General features: G+C 38.0%; 3 protein-coding genes across 3 annotated transcripts; 1 reads left to right on the top strand and 2 right to left on the bottom strand.

Moving 5' to 3' along the window:
• Window positions 1-298: 298 nt before the first annotated feature.
• On the top strand, window positions 299-1,354 carry LOC309401489 (olfactory receptor 13H1-like; the record flags this gene model as incomplete). Its single annotated transcript, XM_081970551.1, has 1 exon — window positions 299-1,354. The coding sequence occupies one exon, from the start codon at window positions 299-301 to the stop codon at window positions 1,352-1,354; it is 1,056 nt and encodes a 351-aa protein (XP_081826677.1).
• An 11,606-nt stretch (window positions 1,355-12,960) lies between these two features.
• Window positions 12,961-13,785, bottom strand: LOC309401490 (olfactory receptor 6B1-like; the record flags this gene model as incomplete). Its single annotated transcript, XM_081970552.1, has 1 exon — window positions 12,961-13,785. The coding sequence occupies one exon, from the start codon at window positions 13,783-13,785 to the stop codon at window positions 12,961-12,963; it is 825 nt and encodes a 274-aa protein (XP_081826678.1).
• Window positions 13,786-18,971: 5,186 nt separating this feature from the next.
• On the bottom strand, window positions 18,972-19,910 carry LOC309401491 (olfactory receptor 2AP1-like; the record flags this gene model as incomplete). Its single annotated transcript, XM_081970553.1, has 1 exon — window positions 18,972-19,910. One exon carries the CDS (start codon window positions 19,908-19,910, stop codon window positions 18,972-18,974), a length of 939 nt encoding a protein of 312 aa, XP_081826679.1.
• Window positions 19,911-22,505: the final 2,595 nt, after the last annotated feature.

Genomic DNA, 22,505 nt, shown 5'->3' on the forward strand with positions numbered 1-22,505 from the left:
TTTATTGCAAGTATATTTCCCATAGATAGACAAGAATCACCTCAATGATTAAACTATATTCAAAAACTGAATGAAAAGAGCACTCACCTACATTTGCAAATGCTGAGACCCATAACTGGAAGATGGATATTCTTTGGGATAAGTAGACTGAAACATTTATGTCAATCAGAAAAGCTTCCCCTGATGTTTATTAGTTCTTTGCAGAGAGATTGCTGAATGCAGAAGAATTAAATCAAAGCATACAGAGTGATGCAATAAAAGGCACAGGGTTTTTTTTTTCATGGGTTTTCCAATAAGTATGCCTAAAATGCTGACATTTGCAAAATTATTTTGGTTTATCGAAAGATTTTCACATTTTCCAGATAAATTTGTGGCTTTTTTTCATCTCCTTTCCAGAACAACTCTAATGCAGGAAGTAGGAGAAAATGAGACTGGAGTGACTGAATTTATCCTCATTGGTTGGTCCAATAGACCGAAGTCAAGGATGGTTTTAATACCAGTTTATATTGTTTCCTATTTTCTAGCAATTGCTGGAAATAGTCTCATTGTCTTAGTAGTCATATGTGATCCACACCTCCACAACCCCATGTACTTTTTCCTATGTAATCTGTCTTTTATTGACCTTGGACTCACAACAGCCACAACTCCTCAATCAATTGCCAATTGTTTAGTGGATAGGCCTGTGATGTCTCTGGCTAGATGTTTTATGCAAATGTATGCTATTCTCTTATTTGGGACAACAGAATGTTTCTTCCTGGTAGTCATGGCTTATGACCGTTTCATTGCCATCTCCAGGCCACTGCACTATACTTTCATCATGAACAGCACAGTTTGCATTGTGTTGGCTGCTGTTTCATGGTTTCTAGCCTTTCTGTTTACAGTAATTCCCTGCCTTGTAAAGCCAGCCAGATTTTGTGGAAACAATGAAATTGACCACATTGGATGTGAACTTAAATCTATGGTGAAACTGATTTGTACTGATACCTCTTCAAGCCAGATTCAGATATCTTCCTTTAGCATATTTATTCTCCTCTTTCCCCTTGCCTTTATCTTTTTTTCTTACATGCGCATTCTTCAGTCCATCCTAAGAATTCCTGCAGAAAAGGGCAGAATGAGGGCTTTTTCAACATGTGGGTCCCACCTGTCTGTGGTGACTGTGTATTATGGTGTTGCCATTTTTACATATCTTCTTCCTCCAAATGGGAACATGCATGAGGCTGAAAAAATCCTTTCTATCTTTAATTCTGCACTAATCCCTGTGTTCAATCCCTTAGTTTACACCCTCCGAAATCAAGAGGTTCTGCAGGCATTAGGGAAAATTCTAATGAAAAACAAGTCAGACATGCAATATTAAATGTCTCTGATGTTGTTCATTCAGCTGTCTATTAATTTCTTTGAATTTAATAGAATTTTCTTTTACTTACTTATCTGTTGTTTATTTTCAGTATGAGAAATATTACAAATCAATGATGGAAGTATTTGAAATCAGCTTCCATTTCAATTTACTAACTGAAACTTTCAAGTATCCCAAATGTGTTTTTTTTTTTCCAAAAGGCCAACTGGACTTTGTATTTCCCTGAGGATGTTTTGCTTCTTATCTAAGAAGCTTCTTCAGTTCTTGGATGAATAGGGAAATGTCTTCAAGGGGGGAAAATTCCAATTGCCTTCTGAAAAAGGACCTTTGGGACAACTATGGCCTGGATGACTGCGAATCTACACAGAGAAACATTTAAGTGGTTATTGAGAATTTTTTCCCCAGTATCTTAACCAAATGCTGCAGCTTGCTAAATAACTTAATGGACACTAAGCATTGGCTGAAAATGTTTCTATTTAGAGCTTTTTTTTTAACTCACAGAAAAAGTACAACCACATGCTATTATCTACTGATTGGGGCACCTTTATAGTTTATAAGCAAAAGATTTATGAAGTTACCACCCTCAATAAAGTTTCCCATGAGAAATTGTGTTGTCAATGTGTATTAACGCTATAGAAAGCTATTTTCTGTTTACATAAGTTCTCTTGCATGCAGAATAGCTCAGTAATGTGATGATGAACTAATTTTGTTCATTATTGTTCTCATTCTTTAACTTCATAAGTAGCACACTGACATATATGTATATTCTAACTCAGTAGCATGGAATTATACTGCTACTCTTCTGAAGTGATTTAAATAATTTAGAAAATGAAATGTTTCACCTGTTCAAGACATGGCCAGCTTCAGTTCCCATCATATATTTCTTTCAAAAAAATCTTCATGAACACTTTTCATGAATTACAAATTATAGAATATTTGAATATTTGATTGATTTTTTCCCTATTTATAGTCCTATATTGACTATTAGCCTTTCATTTTTTTCTTTCACTGTTAGAAATAACATCTCATAGCAATGAACTGTGGTGGAACAGTGTTAGAATAAAAGTATTGCAGGCTACTTCTGCTGACTGCCGGCTGCCAGTAGTTTAGCAGTTTGATTTTACTCAGTAAAATATTTTTTAAGTCTTTACTGTTTTTTATTCAATATATTGATTCTCTATTCCTTATGTTGCCAAATCCTTGCTTCCTAAATACCCAATAAGCTGGTTCTAAATCAGCACTCCAGTTATCATTCATTCTGTGCTAATTCTTGGGTTACTTGGCCAGTCACTCCTTTCTTCTCACTCCTTGAAGAGCCAATGGCAAACCCTTCTGAAAGTATTGGCAAGAGTATAACAGGGATTAGTCCAGGCAAGGTAAGGCCAGATTTGGAATACTGCATTCAGTTTTGGTTGCCATGACTCTAGAAAGAGTACAGAAAAGAATATCAAAGATGATTAGGGCAGTGGCGGGTTTCAATTTTTTTTAGAATGTATTCTGTAGGTGTGGCCTATTTTGTGGGTGTGGCTTGGTGGTCATGTGACTGGGTGGGAGTGGCCAACTTGTTAAATGTGGTGAAACTCATTTAACAAAGCTCTTGCTTAGCAACCAAAATTTTGGGCTTAATTGTGATCATAAGTTCTCTTTCTTTTTCTTTCTTTTTTCCTTTCTTTCTTTCCTTCTTTCTTTCTTCTTCCCTTCCTTCCTTTCTTTTTCTTCCTTCCTTCCTTCCCCCCTTTCTTTCTTGTCTCTCTCTCCCTCTCTTTTTTCCTTCCTTCCTTCCTTCCTTCCTTCCTTCCTTCCTTCCTTCCTTCCTTCCTTCCTTCCTTCCTTCCTTATTTCTTATGTCTCTACCTCACTTTCTTTGTTCTTTCTTCCTTCCTTCCTTCCTTCCTTCTTTCTTGTGTGTCTCTCTTCAACTTTCTTCTTTCTCTTTCTTTCTCTCTCTATCTTTGTCTCTCTCTTTTTCTCTCTCTCTCTCTTCCTTCCTTCCTTTCTCTCTTACTCTTTCTCTTTCTTTCTCTCTCTATCCCCCCTCTCTCTCACACACAAACATATATTCCAATTGGCAAAAATTTCTGTTTAGCCAGCTGTGAGGCTGGCAAAGAAGCCTTGTTTTCCCTGCCACCCGCAGCCTTGTTTTCCTGCCACCTGGTCCTCATCTCTGCTTCCTTCCTCAAGAGCTGGCTTCGGGGATGGCCAGTCTCTCCTGCCACTGCATCTTTTACTCACCTTCCACTCAGAGGCTCTGCTGTCAGGGCACCTCCCATTTCGCCTCTCACGAGCCTGTGTGTGGTGGAACATACAGCAAAGATGCATCCATGCAGTGACGTGCAGTGAGGTTTATGGCTGGTGAGACAGCAATTTTTTTAGACTTGTGGAATTCAACTCCCAGAATTCCACAGCCAGGCATGCTCAGTTCCGATTTAAAGCAACAGCTTTAAACTTATTTAAATAAGTTTTCTTCCTTCTTTTTCTTTTTCTTTTACCTTTACCTTCCCCTCCTCCCTCTCTCCACCCTCCCCCCTCTCAAACACACAAACAGAAACACACACACACACACACACACACACACAGAAGTTGGATTATAGTGTGTGTGTGTTTCTGTTTCTGTTTGACCGAGCACAAGTACGAGCCCATTTAAGGACGTACCTAGTGGCATTGAGAACGGCCAAACGTCAATATTGTGCTGCTCTCATTGCATCCGCAGAGAACCACCCTGCCGCCCTGTTTCAGGTGTCCTGCTCCCTTCTGTTTCAGAGGCCACAGGAGGCCCCTTTACAGGGTAGGGCAGAGGAGTTTGGGAAATATCTGCAGGATAAAGTCGCTCAAATCCGGAAGGATTGGGTCCCCTTCAGTGGCCCAGTCGAGACGCCAGTGGCGAGTCTTGAGAAACCTTTTTGGGAGGAGTTTGACTTGGTTGTCATCGAGGATTTGGACAGATTGCGTGGACGACTGCGACCTACCACATGTTTGCTGGACCCGTGTCCCTCCTGGCTTGTACTGGCATCCTGGGAGGTTACACGCGACTGGCTCCTGGGCCTAGTGAACGCTTCGTTGGGTGAGGGGTCTCTCCCGGCCGCCTTGAAAGAGGCGGTGGTGAGACCCTTGCTCAAGAAGCATTCCCTGGACCCTACGGAGCTGGCCAATTATCGTCCTGTCTCCAACCTTCCCTTTTTGGCGAAGGTTGTAGAGAGTGTGGTGGCTTCTCAGTTTCCACGACATCTGGAGGAGAATGATTATCTAGACCCGTGCCAATCCGGCTTTCGCCCTGGGCACAGCACAGAGACGGCCTTGGTCGCGTTGGTAGATGATCTCTGGAGGGCCAGAGATAGGGGTTGTTCCTCTATCCTGGTCCTATTAGACCTCTCGGCGGCTTTTGATACCATCGACCATGGTATCCTGTTGCACCGACTGGAGGGGTTGGGTGTCCGGGGCACCGTTTTGCGGTTGTTCGGCTCCTACCTCTCCGGCCGGACGCAACGTGTGTTGGCAGGGGAGCAGAGGTCGACCCTAAGCCCCCTTACTTGTGGGGTGCCACAGGGGTCGGTCCTCTCGCCACTCCTGTTCAACACATACATGAAGCCGCTGGGTGAGATCATCCGTGGTTTCGGGGTGGGATATCATCTGTACGCTGATGATACTCAGCTGTACATTTCCACCCCGTACCACCCCAACGAGGCCGTCGAAGTGATGTCCCGGTGTGTGGAAGCCGTACGGGTCTGGATGGATGACAACCGACTCAGGCTCAACCCTTCCAAGACGGAGTGGCTGTGGGTTCCGGCTCCCTGGTTCAACCAGATAATTCCATCTCTGGCCATTGGGGGCATTCAACTCGCCCCCGTGAAGCGGGCGCGCAATTTGGGCGTCCTCCTGGATGCCAGGCTGTCCATGGATGAACATGTGACAGCCGTGGCCAGGGGGGCGTTCCACCAGGTTCGCCTGGTGCGCCAATTGCGCCCCCTATTGGACCGGGACGACCTACGCACAGTCACCCATGCGCTGGTGACGTCTCGCCTGGACTACTGTAACGCTCTCTACATGGGGCTTCCCTTGAAATGCACTCGGAGACTGCAGTTGGTCCAGAATGCGGCCACGCGGGTGATTATGGGGAGTACTAAGTACTCCCATGTGACACCTCTCCTGCGCGAGCTGCACTGGCTTCCTGTGGTCTATCGAGTGCGTTTCAAGGTCTTGATTACGATCTTTAAAGCGCTCCATGGCTCAGGACCTAGTTACCTGCGGGATCGTATTCTGCCCCATACATCCCTACGACCCATCCGCTCGCACAGAGAGGGACTTCTCCAGGTGCCGTCCACCAGACAGTGCCATGGGGCGGCGCCTAGGAGCAGAGCCTTCTCTGTGGCGGTCCCAGCCCTGTGGAATGACCTCCCCCCGGATATTAGGACCACTACTGACCTCCGCTCCTTCCGTGTTAAGCTCAACACCCACCTTTTCCAAATAGCTGGCCTGGCTCAACCATAACTTCGTAACGCTCCTGATGGGTTTTTTAATTTAGTAATTTTATTTAAGGGGATTTTAAATTGTGTTTTTAATTGTGTTTTTTAATTGTGTTTTTAATTGTCCTTCACTTATAAGTCAACTCTCCTCCATGCACATATGTATATGTCTCTGTTCTTTTTGTATATATGTTTGTCTTATGTGTATTTTTATCCGTTTTGATTGTACGCCGCCCCGAGTCCTTTGGGAGAGGGTTGCGGCTAATCAAATAAAATTATTGATTATTGATTGATTGAATTCCATGTAGCTGATTTCCAGGGCAAAGGAGGAGTTATTTTTGCCCTGTCCAATGGCATTTTCTTTGATAAAAGGGATGGAAAGATGGTCTTTGGGTTCCCTCCTTGAATGAGAGAATCTGTTTTAGTCAAAATGTTCAAATGTAATAAAATGATCTTCCTGTCTCGATCTATTTCATTGGAAAAGATGCCCGCCTGAGGAAAGAGCCTTTCACATCTCTGAAAGCCAGCCCAGGGTGGGATCTCTCCAGGATGGGCGCAAGACCGATCCATGTTCACCAGCAAAGGGCAAAACTCTCTTCCATGGCCTCATTTCCCACCCGAAGCTTCCCCGTTTCTTCTCCATTCTTTTGCTTTCCATAAAAACAGGGATTCGCTTTGGGAAGGCAGGAGCCCAGAGGAGCCCACCGGCACCCGCACCGCCCACTCTGGAAGCCAAACTGCCGGCCGGGACTTCCCAGCTCAGCTGCTTCCCGGGCAGGTGGCGCCTGCCAGACGGGACGACAGGAGCTGTGAGGGAGCACCCTGCTCGGCGGAAGGGCTCCAGGGGCTCTTAGCGTCCGAAGAGCTCAGACGGGCGAAAGAAAGTGCTTTAGTCAGCGGGGTGTGGGGGAGAGGAGGAGAGAATGCCTGAGCATTCTCTCCTCTCCCCCTTCACCCCACTGACTAAAGCATTTTCTTTCCCTCGCGGCAGAGCTCAGAGGTTTAGAGGCTTTTTTAAACAGGCAGTCATTCACAGTGAGGCAGCAGCTAGCTAACCTCACTTCAGCACTCGCCTTTTCCCGTTTACATTTTTTTTCCTTTTCATGATTGGCAGTGGTGAGGCTCTGCCTCTCCTGCCTCCCCTGACCGCACGTCACTGCATCCATGTCTACTATTACTATCACCAGCAGCAGCAGCAGTGTGGTAGCAGTGGCAGCGGAGGCTGGTCTCTGCTTCTGTGGGTGTGGCTGCGCTCTGCTACCCATGCTTTGCAGCCTGGCTGGAAATAAGCGCACTGAAGTGGTGCTTCACTTGCTGCCACTCGGACACTGGGGAGACTGTAGTAGCACTTTCTGGGTTTGGGCAAAGGCAGCTGGGGCTGGGCTGCCACAGCCGATCTTTCACTGACTCCTAAAGAAAAAGTGGTGGTGGATAATTGGTTGTATGAGCAAATCATCCACCTTCTTCTCACACTTGAACACATGTGATGGGGATACAGAAATAGACCTACACACAAACACACAAACAGGTTTAATTATACATTGGGGAATATGAGGGTAAAGATTCATTCTCTGAGCTTAATTAATTATATTAACATTAGAAATCTTATTTCTTGGACATTAAGGAAGAAACAGAACTTTTCATTTGTACAGCAACCATTTTTCTTCATATATGTCAGTCACTCACTCCAAATCATAATATATGCATACAAACCCTAAATATAGTTATACTCAAGCAATATCTCCCCAGTATGCATATTCCCCAATGCAATGGTGGCAACTATCTGTAACTCAGATGTAATATGAGGCTAAAGTTTCATTCTCTGTGCTCTGAGCTTGTGGGTTGGTTTCCAAACATTTCGTTACCAGGCTAGGTAACATATTCAGTGGAATTTAGGGGATGTCAGTGTTCTGTTTATAAGGCTTTAGGTGAGGGTCAAGTGAGGGTTTTGTGATGGGTCACCAGTGAGTCACCAGTGAGTCTTGTGATGGGTGTTGTGATAAAGAGATTACCTCAGTCAGTGTTGTTGGGAGGTGAACTGCTGGTGGGGATAATTGCGTGGGTTCATTGATGGTTGGTGCTGCCTCTGGTTGGCTATGAGGTTGATTTAGATTCTGAAAGGTTGTATGCTGGTTGTAGTTCAATGTGTCTATTGATGGAATTGTTTGTGGAATTCCAGGTTTCGATAAACTCACAAGCATGATGGGAGGTAATGTGGCTAGTGATTTTTGTGCTGCTCCAATTGAACTGGTGCTCTTTGATGTGGATGTGGGTAGAAATTAAAGATTTGGGATAAAGGCATTTGACTGTCAGCTGATGTTCATGGATCCTAATTTTTAATTGGCATTCTGTTAGCCCCATGAAGACTTGGTTGCAATGGTTAAAGTTGATTTTGTAGTTTACATTGTTTCTTTTATCCTTCTGTATTTTACCTTTGGTTTTGGATAATTCCTGGTTGGAGTGTGGCTGTGAGTTGTGAGTTATTGTTATTCCAAGAATTTGGAGGATTTTGACTTTTATTTTTGACACTCCTTTTGTGTACAGCACGGTTTGTTCTCTACTGTGCAACACAAAAGGCAAAATGAAACTGTCAGCCAAAAAGAGAAAAGAGCACTAAAGACACTGAAACAAGATGAAATAATTGTCATCCTACTGGCTGACAAACATAGACTGACAGTAGTAATGGCCAAATTGACTACATCAGCAAAGCTGAAAATCATCTCAACAGCACCAATACCTACCAAAAAACCCACAATGACTCAACAAAATAGCTAGAGGACAAAATAAAAGACACCCTAAGAAAAATGGAAAAAGAAAAACAGGTAACACCACTGAAGAGAAAGCACATGCAACTGACACTGATGTCCCCTAAACAAAGAGAGAACTCTGATCTCTATTTTTAACTTCCAGTGGGAAAATTCATTTTCCTTTAATCACCTTTTTTTTGGGGGGGGGAAAAAATATCTAATTTTTTCCTGGAGGACACTGGGTTATGATTTATCAGCTTCTCTTGTCCTTAGAAGAAACAGTGAGTTTTCACAATGTTTTTAAAGGAGATAAAGTGTTCTGGGAACCATTTGAAAAACAAAACAAAACAATGCTCTCTAATTTGCAGGTTATTTTTTAAAATATAAATTAAAAAATTGATGGTTTAACCAAACCAAACCCAGCATAATTCTTCAATCTTTGCCAAAAAAGTAAGTAATTGCCTATGGTGAAAAAAAATCATCTTCATCTCATACGGTATATTTTCAATGTTTGGCTACATCTATATGTACATTCAGAAAATATGAAGAAGGTAAATAACACAATATTGACTGAATTTATCCTTATTGATTTTTCAGATGGACCAAAGTCTATGCTGGGATTAATGGTTTTCCTGGTAACTGTATACTGTGTAACAGTGGTGTGAAATGGCCTTATCATCTTGGTCACCACAATGGATCTTCATCTCCACACACACATGTACACTTCTCGTCAGCAACTTATCCTTACATCATATAAGCTATTCAACATCTCCAATCCCACAGATCATTGAAAATCTTCAAGTGGACAGACTTTCCATGACCTTTTCATTGTGTTATTTCAAATGAGTATTAGTGTATGGTTAGGCATAACTGAAGGTTTCCTCTTGGCTGTTGTGATTTATGACTAGTATATAGCAATTTCTTCTCCTCTGCATTAGACAATAACCATAAGCAAAAACTGGTGTATTCAGTATTCAGCATTTGGGACATGGTCTGTTGGCTTAGTTTTAAGAGTAATTCCCATTTATGTGATACCAGAGGACTTTTGTAAAAATAATGTGATTGATCATTTTTCCTGTGAACTCAAAGCCATTTTCAACCTTGTATGCTCAGATACTTCTTTGAATCAGGTAGCGATGCTACTCACAGGAATTCTCACATTTCTTGGCAGGTAAAATTTTACAGGTAAAAACTGTGAATTTATAGTTAGAGAAATACTTCATATACATGTTGATCTTGTTTGTCTTCAGTAAGAATTCTTTTTTTCCCATTTGCAAGTGTTTTCCTGATTTATGTACACATTTTTTTTATTATTCTTTTCCAAGTAAATAATTCATGCTATTTCATTGTTTTATTGACACATATACAAGGGTTAAATATCTAATTTTCATATTTAATACATACTATAGCAGAATGTATTGACTAGGGGTCACGTGATAGCTGTGTTCCAATATCTAAGGAGTTGTCATAAAGAAGAAGGGGTCAACCTATTATGCAAGGTACCTGAAGGAAGGACAAGAAGCAATGGATGGAAACTAATCAACCTAGAAACAACCTAGAACTAAGGAGAAATTTCTTGGCAGAATAATTAGTCAGTGGAATATCTTGGCTCCAGAAATTGTGAATGCTCCAACACAGGAAGTTTTAAAGAAGAGGTTGGGCAACAATTTGGATATAGGGTGTAGGGTTTCCTGCCAGAACTGGGAATTGAACTAGAATAGGGATATAAAATTCAAGGTCTGGGGGGCTGGATCTAGCCCGCAGGGTGCTTAGATCTGGGGGTCTAAGTGAATGTATTTCACTGGAAACAGTGAAGGACCTGCCTGCAGAGCCTCTGCCAACAAAAAAATGGAGCTTGGGAGGGCTGCATGCAGCCCTATTGAGCTCTGTTTTTGCTGGCAGGAAACTTGGAAGCCCATTTTCGCTGGCAGAGTGCTCGGGCCACAACAGGTAGCCCCAAAATGAGTGACATCAAGCTGGCCACACCCACCATGGCCATGCCCCCCCACCCCCCAGCAACAAGCACAACTCTGATGCGGCCCTCATTGAAATTGAGTTTGACACTCCTGGATGAGAATATCCTTCCAATACTTTTATTGTGTTATTCTGTTATTCTATCATTTTATGTTACTTTGGCTAACTAGCTTTTCTTGTCAATATAAATTTACTTATATTCTTTAAGCATATAGTTTACATTCACTGAGTTTAATGAGTTTCCTCTACAAAGATATCCTAACATTCAATATGGAATTAATATTTTTAAGAGCCTGATATATAAAATTATTGTTTGCCACCAATTGATGATCAATTGAAAGGAGAATATTGCAGCAACAGCTCTAATTATATTGAAGAATGAGAATCAAACCATTTGAAACCCTTTTGAGTGTAAAAAAAGGGAATGTTTTGTATTGCAGGCTACAGTTAGTTAAGTAACCATGAAAATATTATTTCCTACTGTTGTTTTTAATGTAATAAAATCTAGGGAAGACAGTGCTGCTCTGAGAATCCCTCAAGGAATTGGTTGTGTTATTGTATTCTGATTCAGTGCTGAGAAGAAGATATTTTCTGGGTCCTATACCATGATACTTTTTAATAGATAGGACATGGAAGTTGCCTGCTGTAGCCAATATTCTCTCCATTCTGAACCACAACCTAAAACCCAAGTAATCCCAAGTAAACCCAAGTAATCTCTCCCCCATTTTCCATAGAAAGGTGAAGTTAGAGCCTGGATAAAAATAAACATTAACCCTCAGAGAATTGATTATTTGAAGGTGAATTTTCATTTGAATATTATGCTACCTGAAATAAGTGCTCACATAGTCCTTTCCTTTATAAACTTCACAAAACAAAGCTGTAATCTGAACTTGAAGAGTTCCAAAGATATTGAGGAAATATAAAACAGAAACATAATTTTGTAACTTCTTTCATATATTTTTTCTTAAAATTTCTGTGCTTATTCATGGAGTACAAATTAGCAGTTTGGGGAAATGAGATATATACAAATCATACTGTACAGAATAAATAATCACCATTCAATTTTTTTTCTATTTATGTCTGGGTTCCCATAAACTGTCAAAGCATGATAGTACGAGCAAAGGTTAATTGCAGCAGTATTCCACTTCCCATTGGCCAGGCAAACAGCAGCAATGAGCTTGATTTGAATGCTACATTTAATAATGTGCATTTAATAAACTTCCAGCTGCCAAACTTTCATAGTGAGTTTTTCTTCACATTTTTAATTTTTAAAAAATCACCTGTGGTTTAGGGTTCCATTTTTTTCAATGAGCATATTATTAATAAAACCTAGAATAATAATAATAATAATAATTTATTAGATTTCTAGACCGCCCCCTCTCCCCGGAGGTACTCGGGGCGGTGTACAAGAATAAATTTTAAAAAACCATACAAACAATCGTATAGATAGCTAAAAATCAGATTAAACAACCCCTGTACGAATTTATAAAAGTTAAAAACAGGCCATAAAACCAATCATAAAATTTTGAAATAAAACTGAGGTGGGAAAGGTGGAATTAGGCCAAGCCGGCTAGCTGGGACAGGTGGGTTTTAAGTTTCTGACGGAAGGAGCGGAGATCCGTAGTCATTCTAATGTCGGGGGGAAGGTCATTCCAGAGGGTTGGGCCCATCACAGAGAAGGCCCTTCCCCTAGGCGTCGCCCGCTGGCACAGCCTAGTGGAAGGCACCCGGAGGAGTCCCTCTCTGTGTGAGCGAATCGGCCGAAGGGATGTATGGGGCAGGATACGATCCCACAAATAACTAGGTCCTGTGCCATGGAGCGCCTTAAGTTTCCTAGGTTTGGTATTTGCAGAAAGACAACTGACTAGGGGAAGTGGCTAGGTAACCCAATAAATATTATTGATTCAAAATTAAAGCTGCCCCTTATATCATCCTAATTGGGTTATTGCATTTATATAGCATGCTGTCCCCTGAAATTTGGTATATTAATTAAGATGGAAATACTTTATAGTCCTAAAGTATTTCCATCTTAATTAATCTAATTTAAATGCTAATTAAATTAAAAATTCTGTGAATCACCTTAAATTTATTTTTATAAAGGAAGTTTATCTAAGAACATACAGATTAAGAACATGCTTTTTTTGTAGTCATGTCCAAATTTGAAGCAACTCTAACTTAAATTACATTGGGACAAGTAGTTAACAAAAGAATTGTATACAAAGTTGTTGACTAAGAAGTATTTCAGTTATGAATATATATATATGAAACATATTAAAACAATTTCTCAAACTACAATCATTTTTGCTCTATAAGATCTATTCAAGAGAGTTGCATTTAACCTGACATGTAAATATATATTATTCAGCATTTTAAAGATCTCATTATAAGGTCAGTAAAACCACTTTTTGTCTTTATACCTAAAATGTTAGTGACTTTTAGGAAATATATTGAATATTTTCTTCACTGCTCCCTTTACTTCTTTGTTCCTTAAACTATATACAATGGGATTGACCAAAGGAGTGAGTAGAGTGTAGAACAGGGAGAACAGTTTTTTGGGGTTACTTAGTGAATTTAAGTTTGGTAAGACATAAACTATTATCAGGGAGCCATAGAAACAACCGACCACTGTGAGATGAGAAGAACAAGTTGAGAATGCCTTTTGTTTCCCTTTTATGGATGGGATTCTCAAAATGTTCTTAATTATGCAAATGTAAGATGTCAAAGTTATAATAAATGGAGCCAGAGTTCCTATGAAGGAGATAATGAAAGCTGTAATTTCCACCAGAGTGGTATCATCACACGAGAGTCTTATCAATGGGATCAAATCACAGAAAAAATGGTTAATTTTGTTGGGTCCACAGAAACTCAGTTTAGATACGAAATATATGATAAAACTGATAAACAATGAACCACTTATCCATGACCCAGTAATAAGCAGGATGCAACTTTTACTATCCATAAGCATAGTATAATGCAATGGTTTGCATATTGCTAAATAGCGGTCATAAGACATTACTGCCAGAAAATAGCATTCTGTAGTTGCAAGATACCCAAAGAAATAAAGTTGTGCAAAGCATCCTCTAATAGAAATAGTCCTATCTCCACTCAGAAACCTGACCAGAATCCTTGGCATGATGGCACAACTGTAGCAAGTCTCTAGGCAGGATAGGTTTCCCAGAAAGAAATACATGGGTGTGTGAAGTTGTCGGTCAACAATCACTAGAAGGACAATAAGGATATTTCCAGTCATAGTTATAAGGTAGATGAGTAGAAAGAATGTAGAAAATAAAGGCTGAAATTCCCCAGTGTTGAAATCCAGAAGAATAAACATCATGGGAATTGTTTGATTTTCTCTGCCTGGATTATTTTTTACAGACATCTAAATAAACAGTAACAACAAATTTAAATGGATTATTTTAAATTATCATTTTGCTAGGATTTTTGCTTGTAAATATGCAAAGTTAAGTTCGAAATAGTCAATCGTTATACAGTTCATTGTATTTTTATCTTAATAAACTTCAACATATATACAGTTAATTATTTTTCTCATTTTTAATTTAGGTATGATGAGAATAAAAACAGTTCTCTAAGGAACTCATGCATTTAGCATATATTGTTTGGACAAGGCCAAACAAAGAATCAATAAAGTGTATACTTAAAACAAATAATTGTTGTATCCAAGAATCACACACTGGATTTTAAAGTTAGGATAAAGATTATTCCCCAAAATTTTATTTTAAAATTTTCTGACTATTTCATAACAAAATATTTTAATTTAGAGATCATAGGCATTTTTTTAAAATTTCCATATTGACATCTCCACTCATTTTAATTATATATCACACCTGAAAACATGTGAGACTTTCAATTGTTGTATTTATGCTAAAAACATTATACATGATTTTTTTAAAAAGTAACCCTCCATATCTATTAAACTTATATGGATTTAAAATGGATATATGTATTTTAATTTCTGTAATTCCTAAAAATGATAAGAGAGCTGAATTTCATGTTCCTGGAAAGCATCCATCCTAAATAAATAGATGACTGTTTTAACTATGAGTTTTTAGACAAATGTATGGGACCAATACATGGATAGGACATAATAAGAAATAATATTTATGTAAAGGACTATGTGGGAGATAAAATGATAAACTTTTAAAAGAATTATCAATTAGATGTTTAGGAAAATGGATTCAAGTGATTATGATAAGAATACTATTTTTATAATCCCTCCACCAAATCTGTTGGCAAACTGTAGAGATATATAGCACTGTAATAACATTTCTTCTTTTACCTCTTGGCAATGCTTCCAATTGTTGAGATGGAAATCTTAGAGAGAAAAACTTGATTAAATAAGTAAATAAACAAATAAATTTAAGTGTTTTAAATTAAACAATCTCTTTCCCTTTTCCCCTCCCTCCCTCCTTCTCTCTGTACAATTACCTTAAAATCAGTATATCCTAGAAAGTTGTTAACTTGCTTTTTACCAACTACAAAATATTAAGATTATAGAAAGAACTGGAAATTAATTGTATGAGGTTTTCAACATACAGCTGCTCACTACCGATGCTGTCGGAGCCCATTCTGTTATTATCCATTCTGTATTGAATGCTTCAGAACATCTATCCTGAATATTCTTTAAAAAACATGTATTTTCTAATGAGAATGTAGATGAGGATATTTCTGTAAACTGAACCACATTCATTTATGTTTTATCTCAGCACACATATCAATTAATCTTAAAAAAACTTGGGAAACTCCCATATCATTAGTATTAACTCCCAATGGTTTCATTAAATCAAAAGCCATGAAATGCCTGCCTAAAAATAAATGGTTCATCCATTTATTGTACTTGTATGTACATATCTGTATTTGCTAGCTATTTTATTTTGTCTTATTTTGTATTTCCTCAGATACGTCTCGGCATAGGAATATGTAATCCAGGTGCCCTGAGACAAACTGAGATTCACACATGTGTAAGAAGGGGGTCCATGGCTGTATCCTAGATTCTTTGGCCTCTCCTCATTTCTAATAGATTTGATATTCAAAAGAGTAGATTATGCTTCCAAACATACTATTTCCATTTGTTATGCCTTACTCAGTCATCAATTGCTATGTAGGAAAAATAACATCAAGATGTCTGAATCTTAATCTTTGGAACAGAAAAAAAAATGAACAAGTTTTTAACCTCATAATTGTATTCTATAAAACTTCAAAGATTACTTATTTCTGTATGTACAAATTTTCTGTATACTAAAGCACAAGATAAAAGCATAATTTATTAAGAATCAATACTGAAGCTGAAATTGTATAGAGCCATGATAGCACAGTGGTTAGAATGCAATATTGCAGGCTTAGTTCATTGATAGGAGTTCAAGGTTAATTCAGCCTTTTATCCTTCCAAGCTCAGTAAAACGAAGACCCAGAATGTTGGAGGCAAAATCCTGACTCTTTAAACAGCTTAGAGAGGGTTATAAAGCATTCTGAAGCAGTATATAAATTTAAATGCTGTTGCTATTGATATATGTATTTACTCTATTTTAACTACAATTAGTCTTTGGCATACAACCATAATAGAGCCCACCCTTTACTGTCATATATTGTGATGGTTGTAAAATAAATTGGTTACATAATTGACTCAATTTCATGATTTTTTTTCTGGGCACTTAAGCAAGCACAGGGTTCATAAAGCAAATAATACAGTCATTAAGCCAATATCATGCTCATTAAGAAGACCAACAATTCACTATGGGTGTGGCATTGCCAAGAATTAGAAGTAAATGCCCTTTTTTGGGGAAAAGCCATCATCAAATGCGGTCACATAACCTCAGGATGCTGCAAATGGCTGTGTTGCTTGATGTCTGAAGTTCAGTCACATGACTGCAGAGGGAGCCTGACAATCCAAACTTCAAATCCAGGTCATAACCCAAATTATTCAGTATTCAAATATCAATGGATCACAATTCTAAGATGCTCTTTCACCATATATGTGAAGATATGACAATATGTGACTATTTAATTTTGCATGCCATTCTCAGATACATTAATATCCTATTGAACATTGTAAAAAAACATCACTACCTGTTTATTTTGTGTTGTATTTAACTTTTTATTTAAAAAATCACAAACCTTAAGTATTTTAATGGCATTTTTATTACCTGAATTCCCATATTTACATATTTTTAGTGAAGAGTGTTAAGTAGTTTTGAAATATACATGAATAGGAAAAAATCTTAATCCAGAATCATAGAACATTTCTATCATGAAATCCAATATACATTTCTACCCCCACCTGTTTTATAGAATGTTAGCAACTGGGCAGATAACAGAATAACAAAAGTTGGAATTGACCTTGGAAGTCCTCTACTCCAACCCACTTGAAAGCTTTTTGTACAGCCTCTTTGAATTCTTTGTTCCTCTGAGATATTTGTTAAGACATAGATGGTTATGAAGGAACCATAGAAACAGGAAACCACTGAAAATAGCAACTAAATGTTGTACAGCCTCTTTGAATTCTTTGTTCCTCTGAAATATTTGTTAAGACATAGATGGTTATGAAGGAACCATAAAAACAGAAAACCACTGAAAATAGCAACTAAATGTTGTCTAAATCACAGAATAAATGGTTAAATCTGTTGGGACCACAAAACTTAGCTGATGTACAAGAAAATAATATGTATATATTTGAGAGTATTATGCATGTTCCATTTAAAAGTAGGACAAAATTTTATTCATCAGCTCTCCGTTAGGTCTAAGTTGAAAACCAAAGCCAATATTACTTTTTTATATATAAAGTTATAGTAAAAGAATATTGCAAGTCTGAATATGTGTCTCCACTTTCTCCCTTTTTCTTCATAAGAACTAGGGAGGGTCATTCTCAAATTACATGTTTATCCCAAACTTAGATTTCACTTATTTCATTGTTGTCTTGGTTGTGGCTCTTCTTCCTGTTCTTCAAGATTATTCCTTCATCCCATTATCATTGATAAATAATGATCCTCAGTACCAATAAATATTCTGTAGTTAAAAGATACCCAAAGAAATTGTTGTGCAAAGCAGTGCTGGATAGCATTTACATACCGGAACTTTCAAGATAGCAGCACTATTTTGGTCTTCAATATGGATGTGGTGATAGTAGTACAGAAGATACTATGACATGAAAACAGTGTCCTCAGAATTGAATGAGGAACTAGAAAGATTCTTCTAGTTATTATGAAGATCTTACTTGTAATGTGCCCAAAGATTATGGATACTTATTTAGACCAAATTGCCTACTCCTATTGCCATGAATTCAGATATTTCTGCCCTAAAATTAACATCTTGATTATTTTAATGTATATTTGTGATTGAAGAGTTGGAGAAGAAGGTGATACCAGAAGATGTGTCATCAATTGTCTACAATCCATCAGAACTATTTGAAGGGCTGGAGGGAAGACACAGTTGCTGTGGAGCATGACATACAAGAAAGTCATCCTAATATGTTCATTTCTTCTTTAAACTCTCCAAACTCATTAAAAATAATTTTGTGAGATAAGAGGATCATAATTTTATTTGCCAAGAGAGCAGAAGTGAAAGTTATTTCTGTAGGTCCTCACCACTTGTCCAGCAGTTAATGAGTTGGGAATTGAAACTGTAGTTGTAGTGAAAGTCAGATAAAGATGATAGCTAGAGATCTGAGAGAAACAAATTATGCATTGGCTGCAGTTATCTCCAGTTGTATAAAATTTCAACACATTTTCTGGCATACATTTTCACATAAATTTTATTTCTTGAGTAGCCACGAGTATCAGTGGAGCCAAGATATGCTCATTTATATTTTACCACCATGAAAACTATTCTGATCCTGATTTTTATAATAAGCCTAAGCAAAATATTGGAGAGGACAGTAGAATTTATGTACTGCTTCATTCCTCTAATTCAATCATTAATTGAATTATAGGAATTTCAGTCATCTTTTTTTTAAAAAAAGTCAATACTTTTACTTAATAATATTACAAATGCCTGTGCACCATCTTTCATATATTTAAATACAATTCGATATTGTAAATCTTGATGTATGAGAACTACATACATCTCAAAATGATAAACTTCAAGTGATATCTATAATAAATATTCACTCTATAAGTGGTGAAAAAAAGAAAAAAACTGTAGAAGTGGAAGAGAAGTCATTGATCTTCAATAATAGAAATCCATTGAATTAATTTAATCATAGAATTGAAAGAATGTTATAACTATAACTGGAATGATATTTATACATATGTTAATATTCAATGAAAGGTATTCTGCTGCTGTAGTTAAAGACGGTGGGCTGGAAATTGGGAAATCAGAAGTCATAGTTCTGTAGTCATCAAGAGTCTAGATTGACACAGAGCTAACCATGCAAACACACACATACACACATACACCATTAAGTATTCCTAAAAATCTCTGAAATCAGCACAGAGTATTTCTAATAATTACCTTTACCTCTCTGTTTCTCAAACAGTAAATAAATGGATTGACCATGGGGGTAAGAACAGAATATAGGAAAGATAAGCTCTTATTCATATATTTGAATCTGTCAATTGTTGGCATAATGTAGACAAGCATTAAGGAGCCATAGAAAATGGAAACTACAGTGAGATGAGAAGAACAGGTGGAAAACCCCTTTTGTCTCCCATTCTCAGACTGAATTTTCATAATTGCTTTGATGATAAAAGCATAAGATATAACAGTTATAAAAAATGTAGGTATAATTCCTAGAGATGATGTTATCAAAGCAACACTTTCAATCACCCAAGTGTCACTGCAAGAAAGCCGTATTAAGGGTATGAAATCACAAAAAAAATGGTCAATTTTGTATTGATTACAGAATGTGAGTTGGGTCAACAAGGATGTCAAAACACCGATAAGCATAAATCCTGTTATCCATGACATTGAAACTAGCAAAACACATGTTTTGAAATTCATGAGTGTGACATAATGCAAGGGTCTACAAATGGCTAGATAACGGTCATATGACATTGCTGCCAAAAAGTAACATTCTGTAGCTGCCAGAGTACAGAAAATGTGCATTTGTAAAATACAACCCCAAAGAGAAATTGTCTTGTTTCTTGTAAGAAAACTGGCCATCATTTTGGGTAATATAGTTGCAGTGCAGCAGATCTCCAAGAAGGATAGATTTGAAATAAAGAAATACATGGGAGTGTGGAGACGTTTCTCTGCCACAACCAGTGTGATGATGAGAATGTTTCCAGATACAGTTAAAATATAAATGATCAGAAATAGCACAAAGAGGAGAGTATTTAGGTTCTTGGTGTTCCCAAATCCAAGAAGGATGAACTCGCCGATGACTGTTGCATTCTGCTGCTCTGAAGGCTTCAGATGCTCCATCTAATAATTCACACCTCAGATGTTGAGAAAATGTGAATTAAGGACCCATGTTTCTTGCTCTATTGTATGAAATCAAAAACTTTTATAAGATATGCATGCATTGCTAGATATATACAGATGCATGCATTGCTAGATAATAATGATGGTGCATAATAGATAAGAGACAGACAAGCAAACTATTATTAAATCATATTTAATCAAGGCCTATTAAAATCATATAAAATGCATAGTCATGACTAAGCCTGATGTCCTTGTTTGATTTTTTTCTAAATCAAATTAATTTTTTTCTAAATCTAATTAATGAGCTAAGTTTGCAAATTGTAAAGTGCACCAAATGCATTCTAATTTTTAAAATTAGAGTCTAATACACGTCAAATCTTCGCTAAAGATATTATATTACAATTTTGAGAAAGTTTTAATTTAGCAATTAGGCACCAAATTTAGATTAACATGCTAGTAATAATCTTATTTTTTAATATATATATATTTATTTATTTGTAAAATTTCTATGCCATCCATTTTACCTAAGTAATGGGTGATTTACAAACTATACCATAAAATAATATAAGAACATGACTAAAAATAGATAGTTAAAAAAACTTTTCTATCTTCCAAACTGTAAACAACATACTTATGATTAATGTTCTAAACTCCAGTTGCAGCAGTCAAGGTGACACAAGGAAGTCTTGCAAGGTTGTGAAATTTAAAAATTTAAAAACAAACAATCAATGTTCAATTGGCTGTAGATAAATATTATTTATATCACTTTGTATTCTCAATGGTATAAAATAAAGATCAAAACAACCAGAATAGCCCCAAGAGGGTGGTGCTAATAAATGATAATTGGCCTAGCAGAAATGAAGGTTTGAATGGGGTGAGTTTGAGAAGAGTTTTCCTTTTATCTCTCTCCCCCACTCTCTTTTTCTTTTTTTCTGCTAGTTAGAGAGGATATATCTTTATCAATGGAATTAGCAGTGCTAGAGGAGCTGATTCAAAAAAATGTTAGAGAATTCTTCTGTTTGGAAATTCTGAGAGACAGCATTAAATTTTTTTTCTTCATTAGAATTTTATTACTCATACTTTTTGTATTTTTAAATACAATACAACAAAAGACAATAAAATATAAAGATTACATAGCGTGATGATAATCTAAAAGCTACAGACCAGGAAAGAAAATCACTATTAATATCCACTCCTCAGTGTGAGACACTATTCATACCTCGCACTGAGGCATTAAATTTTTTTTGCTTTTCTATCATAACCAATGTGATGATGAAAAAAATTATAAATTTATATTGCAAGGAAATTCACTGTACTTCTTTTTCATTTACATATTTTTAGGTGTGTAAGATGCAGAAAAAAATGGGTGGAAATATCTGTGTGTCTTATACATCAAATTTTGCTAAAGCCTCACCTCCCACTGGTCTCACCCTTTAACCTCTGCCTCTCAGCAATTTGCCTCCTTGCAGCAAACATCAAACATATATCATGGAACATTTCTGATTAATTCTGAATGACTTCTGTATGAACAAATTTCAAATAGCAGCTACCAGTGACATGTGGTGAGGTTTATGGCTGGTGAGGCACTGACACAGTGGTGGGTTTCAAATATTTTTAGACTTGTGGACTTCAACTTCCAGAATTCCACAGCCAGGCATGCTCAATTCCGATTTAAAGCAACAGCATTTTGTTTTTCTCCTTTGCTCCTTCTTTCTTTTTCTTTTTCTTCTCCCTTCCCCTCCTTCCACCCTCTCTCCCTTTCCCTCCCTGTCTCAAACACACACACACACACACACACACACACACACAAGTTGGATTGGACTATTTCTCCTACCATCCTCCCTCTCTTACTCACTCTCAAACAAACACATACACACACACACAAAAGTTGTACTGGATATCTTTTCCAGTGGCTTGAAAGCAGCTCCCCTGCCATCTCCCCCGCCTCCTTCTGTGGTCTCCTAAGTGTTCGCTTGTGCTCCCCCCTCCCCAAGTGTAGTTTGATTGCAGGTTTGTTTGTCTGTTTGTCTGTCTGTCTGTTTGTTTGTTTGTTTTATTGGATTTATTGCAGCCACATTGCCTTTTCAAACTTGTAATCAGTGAAGCTGGGCTGGATTTTTATATAGTTTTATCCAGCTGTGTGTGTGTGAGAGAGAGAGAAATGGATGGGGGCCTGGGGAGGAAGTCATTACATTTGGGGAGGGAGAGCACCCGCGAGGAGACCACAGGAGGAGGCAGGAAGCCAGGCAAAGAGCCATGCTGTAGCACACACACCTTCCTCCAACCCCGCAACGTGGCTCTGCCTGCAATCAAACTACACTTGGAGAGGGAGAGCAAAAGCAAGCCAGAGTCCTTTCCTCCAGCCTTTGCCCAAAGCCCCACACAGCACCAGGAGGATGAAGTTTGAATTCCTCCAACTCCCTCCGACCCACACGTACCTTTTCCAGCTGCTTCAGAAAGGACTTCAACTCTGCTCTTGCCTCTGGTCCTCTGAAGAAGCCCCCCCAAATGAGCACCCTCTACTATGAGGCAGGAGAACTGTGTGCCTCCCCTATGTCAGGGTTTTTTAGGCTTTTAACCCTTGCTTAACTCTGC

This window comes from Natrix helvetica (genome assembly GCF_964273705.1).
Source record: "Natrix helvetica genome assembly, chromosome: Z".
In the NCBI taxonomy this organism is placed as follows: domain Eukaryota; kingdom Metazoa; phylum Chordata; class Lepidosauria; order Squamata; family Natricidae; genus Natrix; species Natrix helvetica.